At 35.1% G+C, this 10,232-nt stretch overlaps 2 protein-coding genes across 3 annotated transcripts; one reads left to right on the plus strand and one right to left on the minus strand.

The window, feature by feature from the left end:
* The first annotated feature begins 8 nt into the window (after window positions 1–8).
* Window positions 9–3,436, plus strand: LOC100813792 (serine/threonine-protein phosphatase PP1). Its single transcript, XM_003554589.5, has 4 exons — window positions 9–565; window positions 1,507–2,066; window positions 2,714–2,908; window positions 3,004–3,436. The coding sequence occupies exons 1-4, from the start codon at window positions 217–219 to the stop codon at window positions 3,025–3,027; spliced, it is 1,128 nt and encodes a 375-aa protein (XP_003554637.1). The 5' UTR covers window positions 9–216; the 3' UTR covers window positions 3,028–3,436.
* A 2,047-nt stretch (window positions 3,437–5,483) lies between these two features.
* LOC100814324 (dormancy-associated protein homolog 3) lies at window positions 5,484–7,531 on the minus strand. Of its 2 annotated transcripts, none has more exons than XM_006604741.3 (3): window positions 7,153–7,531; window positions 6,550–6,708; window positions 5,484–5,900 (listed from the first exon to the last, which is right to left on the minus strand). In XM_006604741.3, the coding sequence occupies exons 1-3, from the start codon at window positions 7,514–7,516 to the stop codon at window positions 5,800–5,802; spliced, it is 624 nt and encodes a 207-aa protein (XP_006604804.1). In that variant the 5' UTR covers window positions 7,517–7,531; the 3' UTR covers window positions 5,484–5,799. The 2 variants fall into 2 exon arrangements, with proteins under 2 accessions (XP_006604804.1, XP_006604803.2); XM_006604740.3 differs by having other exon boundaries at window positions 6,545–6,708; window positions 7,153–7,393.
* Between the last annotated feature and the right edge of the window lie 2,701 nt (window positions 7,532–10,232).

Raw genomic sequence — 10,232 nt, forward strand, 5'->3', positions numbered from 1 at the left:
AAGGATAAAAGTTATACTACAATAAAGAAAAATCAGAGTTGAACCCACCCACTTCACCCTCAACTTGGGAGTTGAAAAAATCCAAAAATAATAATACCAAAACATTACTATTAATCAATCCCATGATCACGATAAATGGATCAATCGATCACGGATCGTTGATTTTTAGAACAAGATCATCATCATAGTATAAAAGCTCAAAAGCTGTTTGTGTGTATGTTACGGTTGGGCCATCTTGTCCATCTATCCAAATTTCCCCATCCCGCAACTAATTTATTTATTTATTTTTCCTTTATTTATCTTCTTTCTCTGGCTCGAGCATCCAAAAGGGTTGTTTTTTTTTTTTATAAGAAGAAGAGGAGAGGGAAGATGATGATGATGACAATGGAGGGGATGATGGACAAGGGGGTGTTGGATGATGTGATAAGAAGGCTTCTGGAAGGGAAAGGAGGGAAACAGGTGCAACTCTCTGAGTCGGAGATCCGTCAACTCTGCGTCAACGCCAGACAAATCTTCCTCTCTCAGCCAATTCTTCTCGACCTCCGTGCTCCCATCCGCATCTGCGGTTAGCCACCTCTTTCCCCTTTATAATCACACTATTTTCCATATACATATCTCATTTACCCTTTATCTCCTCTCTCTTTTTTATTAGCTTGCTTCTTTTGTTTACGTGATTGTTGCCATATATGTGACCACCGCGATTTAGATGTTCATTTGGTGAGCAAGTTTTTTCTTTTTTTTTTAGATACCATAAGTATCTTCGCGGGAGTCAAATCTTTCTCTTGAACGTGACAAAAGGATGATTTGCCTTGCTTGAAAAGGATGATATTATTTTAATTATATGTATTAAAATCAGCGGGAGATGTCTGTTTGTTTTTGTTTAGAAGGTGAAGGAAAATTGCTTACAAGCTCTGGAGAAAGAAAAAAAAAATGGAACTTTGGCTTTTGGAATTTAGAACATTGGTCAATCAAGGAAGACAATGATACCATGATATGTGCCCTGTTTATTTAATGAATTATTAAATGGAAACAGACGGGAGGAAAGAGATATTTGTTCACAATTGTTTGCTGAAACTGTAATTTGATTTCATGTGCCTTTTTTAAAAAATTTGATGTTTTTCTTCAGAATGCATTCTTCCTTTCTGTCTCTGATATTTTGGTGAAAATTAATCTTGTACAGGTTTTACGGTCTATCTATAAAAACCGTGTGATATATTTTGCGTTCTAGTGTAGATAAGGGATTTGGCTCAGGAGAGTGCAGTTTAGGAGATAAAGTGCAATAATGATCATTAGTTAAAAAATCAATAGTTTGGATTGTAATTAACTTTAAATTTTGTTTGTTATATATGTATTTTGTTTTTATCACAATTCTCAACCTGTTGATTTTCTAATCAACTATTGTGAGGGCACTTTCACCTTCTCGCTCTAGAGGAGTCAAATCCGCATATCAGTATGCAATTGCCCCATCTTCAATCCCTTGTTCCTGATGTTGCAGTTCTCTTGCAGGTGATATACATGGTCAGTACCAGGACTTGCTGAGGCTTTTTGAATATGGTGGCTACCCTCCTGCGGCAAACTACTTGTTTCTGGGGGATTATGTGGATAGAGGGAAGCAAAGTTTGGAGACTATATGTTTGCTTTTGGCCTACAAAATAAGATATCCAGACAAAATTTATCTCTTGAGGGGAAACCATGAAGAAGCAAAGATAAACCGTATATATGGTTTTTATGATGAATGTAAAAGGAGGTTCAATGTTAGGCTATGGAAGATATTTACGGACTGCTTTAACTGTTTGCCAGTGGCTGCACTCATTGATGAGAAAATACTTTGTATGCATGGGGGACTCTCTCCAGAATTAGAAAATTTAGATCAGATAAGAGAGATTCAAAGGCCTACTGAAATTCCAGATAGTGGTCTCCTATGTGATCTGCTTTGGTCTGATCCTGATGCTAGCATTGAGGGCTGGGCAGAGAGTGACCGAGGAGTTTCATGTACTTTTGGAGCTGATGTAGTTGCAGAGTTTTTGGATAAAAATGACGTTGATCTTGTTTGCAGAGGGCATCAGGTAAACCTCTCATTTCATTTTTGGAGAGTCAACAGGTTATAGAATAGAAGTTCGGGATCCATATTTGTGCTATTCTTATAGGAGCGATTCTAATTGATTGATGAAACTTTGGAAGACCCAATCCACTTGTCGGTTCTTACCTTCTGGAATTTGTTAACTTCTTCAGAAATAAACAACTTTATCAATTGACTGAGTCCAGAAAGGGGAGAAGAAAATATGGTGTCTCATAATCTCGTAAACCCAACTAGCAATCTTTTATCTGGAAAAGTTCATAGAATAAGTTTTAAAGGTTATACTCGTCTCAATTATCAATAGACATCTTGAAATCAACCTGTTCATTTAGGATTAATGGATTTTTTATATTATTATTAACTATTCTCATGATATTCACGGCAAAGACATGGGATTGCAATTAGGACATTTAGCATCATTTCCGATGTAGTACTTTTTTATTCTTTAAATGACTAAAGCCTATGTACGCTTACCTTATCTGACATGCATATTGTGTCTAGATCAGGCTCTGTTCAACTCTTCACAGGCATCCATCTTCCTTGCTTTCTTACTTTAACCTTTGTCTTTTATGTGTTACTTCTTCCAACTTCCTCTGATCAAGGCCTCATTTTACTTTCCTATTTTTTTTTTAATAGGTTGTGGAGGATGGATATGAGTTTTTTGCTAAAAGAAGATTAGTCACGATATTTTCTGCTCCAAATTATGGTGGGGAATTTGACAATGCTGGTGCGTTGTTAAGCGTTGATGATTCTCTTGTATGTTCCTTTGAGATACTGAAACCCGCTGATAGAGCATCAGGAAGTGGTTCATCAAAAATGAATTTTAAGAAGGTAAATATCAACAATCAGCTGTTGTATTTTTTTAGAGTATTGTATAATTTTCAAACGTTTGTGCATATCAGTATCTTATGCAACTTTTTCCGCAGCCACCCAAACTCGGAAAGATATAGTAATTGGCAAAGATTTTCGGTTCAAATAGGAATCCAATCCAGCTAACTCAACTTGTACGGAGTTGAAATTGTCAAGTAGGAGTTTGGCATGGGAGAGCCTTCCTTCCACTTTACGATTGCAGATTGCCAATGATACTATATTGTAAACTGAACTACCCAGGCATTCTTCTGTGCAGGAGCAGAGATTATTGCTTTATACACCAGTTGGTTGCTTGTGTTTGGCAAATTAACATGTAATTTGTGAGTGCAAAGAGATTTCATGTTACCAAATGCGTAAATTTCTATGCCATTTATCTGAATGATGAGTGCTCTCAGGTATGTTGTTTTTGGTAGAGACCGGTTCGTGTACCTTAACTTGTTGCTATGCCACTTATAACGTAATCAATTATATGACTACTTGTCTTTGCCACGTTGGAATTCTCTTATGACAATGATACCATGTTCTGAATCTTAGAATTAGAAACATCACTGTTTGTTGGTTTTCTCATTAAAAAACGAAAAATAAATGTTAATTTTCTATGCAACCTATGGCGATAGCTGAATTATGTGAAACTTATTCACTTTTCTTGAACGGTTCTGCTCTGGCGGTGCTTCTGTTCTACAACTGGATCTCAAATTCTCATTATCTAGTCTCTCATGTCTTAACTCCTTTTTCTTGTTCATCGTACCGTGTCTGGTCTCTCACAAAATTTGCTGATTAAGATGTACATGTAATTACAATACTCTTTCGAGGTCAAGTAAACGATGAAAAGAAGCCTAGTCAAGAATAAAAGCGGGTGAAACACGATAAGAACACCTTTAGGTCCTTTACTTTATAACCACGGTCCTTGGGGAGTTTGTAGTTGTAGATTCGCGTGTTGATTGAGTGCTACGGCTTACTTCAATGCTTAAAAACTTGGGATACTCAGGAGCTTCATAAGGAGGTAAAGAATTACCTTCTGTAGCAAAGAAAGAATGGAAAAATTTAAAAAGTAAAAAATAATACAGCATCAACATATATAAGAAATGTAAGATTTGCCTTGATCTTGTGTGCATAAATTTCTCCATAAATATTTATAAAGAAAAGAACATAAGACAGTAAAAAAGAAAGAAAAGAAATAAGTTTCTCTCATAAGCTAATTTTAGCTTATAACTTATGCACAAGTTAAAATCAGATTTGTGCAGGATTCCCCGATAAATTACTAATTATGCTCACTGCTCAACATACAAGGGAACACTCACCCTGCATTTATTTTCCTGTTCTTGAGTTCTAGTTTCATGAGCCTCCCCCATCCTATCTTTCAGTTTCCTTGCATTTCACCTTATAGCGGCTAGCTTCTGGAGTTTGTTATGGATTACTAGCAATGGAATATAAGTGCCATTCCAAAAAATTACGGGATATCAACAATTTATCAATTAAGGGATGGTAAAAAAAAAAAGGAAGTATATGCAATTTCATTCCACTATCCTCCCTAAGATAGTAAGATGTAATTGAATATGGAATACGTAGAATGTCAAAGGTTGAAATATTAATTCCATCAACATTCATACGTACAACTAGTCCAACAAAAATTGCTAAGTAAAAGGAAATAAGGTGGAAAAGGAAAACATGTAGAACAACTCAATCCACATATCTAAATGTTTTTAATAACGTTTTTACTTGGCTGACATTGACCGACAGGGCATACAAAAATGCACAGCCACTCATTCGTAATAAGAGAAAAGAATTGTACTGCAACCTCAAAAACACCGATCCTGTTGTTGGCACCATCCGTCCAATGGCTCAAGAAACTTTTCCAACGAATGGCATTTCCCTCACCCCGTGCTGGAAATCATCAAATGTCATCAAGCTATCAATCATATTTCTGTCTTAACTGTGAACTGTGAAGCCTTCCACGAATCAGCAACTGAACGTAGACTTGGTATAACAGCATAGTATGTTTCTTCTTAGGTTGCAGTACAATTCCCCTTCACTCAGTATTACCACCAACACAACCCACTATTTCACTTTAATACTGTATAAAAGAATATTCATTGTTACTGTTTCACATTCTACAGAATCTGCACACAACACACCCAAAAAAATGCCAACTTTATTAAGGGGATTTTTTTCACAATCCCCGTGGCATTCATGAAAACAAGATGAAGTATATCATTATAAATTTACCCTTATTGAAGAAGACCAATAGATTTTTAATTTAACTTCTCCGGTCTATTTTGTTCATTGATTAATTCGAACAACAATACACGTATCTTCCGACAAGCGTATTCAATAATTTTGGGCAGGCCGGCTGTCTCATTGTCAAGTGTCTTTTCCCATGAAAGCATTCTTGAAGACAAAAATTAGTTTCATAAACACTCTCTCGTCACTTGATACATACCCGCGGAGAGAACAGAACAAGAAACTCAAAAGTAAGAAAAATTAAAAAGTTGTTATTGAACAAGCTAAAACTTAATTTATGAGGAGAAATGAACACTACCAACAAACGCAGAATGGCTTATTAATTATAAATATACATTACATAATAATAAGATACACCGCTACTCTACCCTTACACTTTCTTACTTACAATTTGCCAGCCACTACGCAGCTCACCTAAGTAAAGACTTAAAGAAGCTAAACCAAAAAGCTACCTCGCGTGAACTGGCAGAACTGTGGCACAACCTTAACCTCAACTCATTCCTTACATACATTCATACATGCAAACGGAGATCTAAACAAAAATGAATACAGCATAGGCCAAAAGACTACATCCTCAGCTTTCGGGTACGAGAAAATGCGACTCTCATTTCTCACACATCGAAAGGAGAAGAAGGGCCTGATCTGTTCTGCCCTCTCTTCTCGTACGCATCTGATGCCGACCTTCTTCGAAACCGAAACGAATCTTTTCCTCCTAAAAAACACACATCAAATAAAATCAGTACAATTTATGCCTAGCTATTACTGTTAGTCGTTGCTTATTGATTAACAAAAGCCATCATCCTTCCTACGAATTTCACACACAATAATTAACGAGGATTACTATTTGGTACGAGACGAAACAATAAGAATCAACTTGACACGTGTAAAAAAGGTAAAAACAGAAATCAGGGATGAGATAAAAAAGCATAATTTAGTAAAGTAACTGCATAAAAGGCTGAATTTACTCTTCGTACTGATTAGCATTTCCCATAATTAATTATCCGGCTGCTATATATTATATTATATAATCATATAATGTAACCAAGTTGGCTAACCTAGTTGTGAGAAATGGACACTTGGGTTGAGCTGAAGTGCTGAACCCAAAACAAACAAATGTGGTCATATATACTGTGTGACCAATGAAGGTGCTACTTATGTGGGCAAGTCAATTTAACAACCAAATATCATTGTTCATTCATAACTACTCCCACCAAACACTGCTTTATCATGCCTGGCAAAGGACAAAATATCCGCTACCCGAAATTGTGGGGGCGTTGTTTACTTTTACTGGACCGCGCAAGCATATATATTTTTTTACCGTGACAGTAAACAGAGTAGTAGAAAAGAAATAACGACCTTACCGGAAAACGGAGAAATCGGAGTAGTAGAACCGGCGGGAGAAACCGGAGGCGATCCACTCTGGTACCCGGGCGGTTTCACGATCATGATACTACGCGTCACTCTCGTCGCTTCCTCCGACGATTCGTCTCCGTACGATCTCACGCTCCCGCCCTCCGTTTCTGATCATTAATCAATAAATATGCCTAATCGTTAGCAGCATATTTTCATGCTTTTTTCTTTAACGAAAAAAAAAAAGCGGCGAAAAATATCTATGAGCGTTTCAGATGCAACCAGGTATCTCCAAATTAAAGTTGTTATGTTCAGGTTATTTCATCTCCCAAACTATATCATCTTTTACTATTATTGCATATAGATCATGTGGAAATGATTTAGAAGATTCGGAACTTGGAGGATTCGAGCTTGAAAAGCATGTTTAGGGTGTAGATCTGACAGCATGCAACCTAAAACACACAAATCGGTCTCCGATTCGAAGGTACGAGTGGTTAGATTATAAAAGAATGATAATTATGATAAGAGTTGAGTTAACGATTGTAGTTGTGGACTTGTAGTTAACGAAAATCGTTGGTGAATTATATGAGTATGATTAACGAGGCAGGGCGTACCCTTGCCGGAGCTAGGTCGGAAAGTGAAGGTGTGGTGTTTTCGGAGCTTGCCGAGACCGTTTTCCGGCCTTGGGCCGGCGACGGTGTCGTCCCACAAGTGGTCGAGGAGGCCCATATGGATCAAGCGTATTTTAGCAGATCCGGCGTATGGAGATCCCAACGATGACCAGATCTCGGAGTAAGAGATACAACTACGCCCCACAGAGGTCATATTTAACGATGCCAGAGCGTTAAAAGTCGAACAACTTGTTGGGGTTAAGGGAGATCTGAACCGTCGATTGTGATCAAAGTTGGAGCCTTTGACGTGGCCACATGGATCGGCGTTCACGTCGAGATAAGGATTGCTTAGCGTATGGGCCCACATTACTCGGGGATTTTAAGGCTGAAGAAGAAGGATGACACGTGACATTACTTGTGGGTCACGTGACAAGTCATTTTCTTTCTCGGGCTGATTTTATCTAAATCGACAACATGAGTCCTTCTTTCTCTTGTATTTACATAAGCTGACCTTATGATCTCTTCATCTCTTATCATGCCTTCAAATAGGAACATTAGGACGCAGCTTTTTCTGAAATTAGGGAATTTTGTTTTTCCTGTTTAGTTTACTTTTTATAAATTAAAATTCTCATCAAATAATATTTTTCGATAATATGTTTTAGCTATATTTTTCACACAATTATTCCTACGAAGAAAGTGTGAAACAAATTTTTTTTTAGTTTTAAAAAAATTATTATGACAAAATACTATATTACTTTTTATTAAATCATTTTATTATGATAAATAATTAAATTCGATGACAATAATATTAATTATTCTTTGATTGTCAATAAACTTAAATGAATATTAATAAATGTTAGCATCATATTTTTTAACACATTTTTTATTGATCGGAATTTATTAAAAATTATAAAATTTAAAATTTAATGGGTTTCACATAATATTTAGATTTTTTTCTTGTAATTTTATATTTTTTAATACATTTTAATCAATAAGATAAAGTGTTTTGTTAACACTGCTCATAAATATTTTTAAGAATAATTTTACTAACGAAATACATCTTAATCTTTCTTAAGAATAATGATTTTTCTAGAGTGTAAAATTGATCGAAATTGGGTCTTTATATTTGATTTGGACTTATTGGATTAGAGTGTAAAATTAAGTCGGACAAATATTTTTAGAGTGTTAATTTGATGGTCTGATCTAATCATGTGCAAGCCCAATGAATTAAACCAACCCTTATTAAAAATAAATAAAAAATGGCATGATCAGTATGCAAAAATTAAGAATTATATATAGATTTATTAGAAAATATATAATTAAAACGGTTAACCGAGTAAAATCAAATAGGCCTAATTTTTTGGGCCTTTATTTTAGAAATCTTGCTCGGTTTGTCCAGTTGACAAACTACACAAGCTTGACTTTTTTTACAAGTATTTTTTTGAGGAGGCTAATTCATCCATGTTAGCTAATCGGGTCGAATTCAAATTACTAGTTCTAGAATCGCCAAATTTTCCCAGATTAGGTGCTTTTATAAAATATTTCCTCAAATGGAATCCTTTTGAAATATTTTACATGGGAGGGGTTATTTTCTACGCAAACTGCATGGGTTATTTAGCAAACTGCCATTGGCAATGGCGAGTTTGCTGGCCAAAGCAACGTGCCATGGAAAACGCCAATGATAATGGCGATTTCCAAAGCAAGCCCTACGTTTACGCTTGCACCAGCCAACCCGCCAATTTGACTGGCGATTTCCAAAGCATCACCAGACTCGTCAGTCATGGTGGCAACTTCCACCTGCAAGGCAACTCGCCATCACCATTGGCGTTTTCCATGCCACGTGGCTTTGGCCAGCAAACTCGCCATTGCCAATGGCGATTTACTAAATAATCCATGCAATTTACGTAGAAAACAATCCCCCCATGTAAAATATTTCAAAAGGATCCCATTTGGAAAAATATTTTGTAAAAGCACCCCATCTGGGGAAATTTGCCTCTAGAATCTACATTTAAACATAATTATCGTCATTGTACACCAAAGGACAATTCAATCTCAAGGAAAAAATATGTTGAGGTCCTTAAAAATTCAAGTGTGTTACTCTTATTTTTCTTTTACTAACAAGTGTACACAAGAATATTTTAGTGTTAAAAATGTTCTAATTAAAGTCAATCTTATAGCTTGATGATGGTTGATCCAAATAGTGTTAAAAATGTTTCGATCGGAGTCAAACCCAATGAGATTGATCATAAAGTTTGGTAATTGACAATCTAAACAACATTATGCATTTTTCTTGTTATGAGTTATTCTTGTGAACTCTAATTAAGTACCCAACCTAGAGATTGGGCTTCAGTTACAGTAGATTCGAGGTCGAACTTTGAGAGTTACATATTTCATCAAGTGTTTGAACTCGACTTATAACAAATCTAAGGTCATCCTTAGAATTAAAAACCAATTAGCCTAGGATCCAAACTCATCATGTGTTAAACCAGAGTTTAGACTAAAAATATAAAATAGTACATATACATAATTACTATTATATCTTTTATTATAAATAACCGGAGTTTAAAAATGAAATTATGAACATTGAATACATTTTCACTAAAATCATATCCCCACAATGATTAAACGAAAACTTACTTTAGTCTTAGCTTCTTTTTTTATTTTCCTTTTTAAGTGAAAACTACATATTTGAGTATTATCTTAATTAATTTTTATCCATTGTTTCCTCTCTTGTTTGCTTTTCTTATTTTTTGTATCATCTAATTAAAAAAAGCATTAGGGTGAAAGAGAAAACAAATATAAAATAAAAAAATTCCATAAATTTTTACCAAACTTTAAAAAAAAAATATATCTAATTTCAATTCATTTTACCATCTTTCACTATTTCCATCAATTCAAATGTATATAAACAAAAAATGTTTTTTGAACACGCAAAACCTTATCTTACAGTTAATGAGAGAGATATAAAAAGAATAAAAATATAAGTATGATAATAATATAATATAATGTGATAAAAAATGATAAATATTAATTAAGTGATTAAAAAAAGTAGAATGTCCAAAATTAAACACGCATCTTAACTA

Source organism: Glycine max, chromosome 19 (assembly GCF_000004515.6).
Source record: "Glycine max cultivar Williams 82 chromosome 19, Glycine_max_v4.0, whole genome shotgun sequence".
Classification (NCBI taxonomy): Eukaryota; Viridiplantae; Streptophyta; class Magnoliopsida; order Fabales; family Fabaceae; genus Glycine; species Glycine max.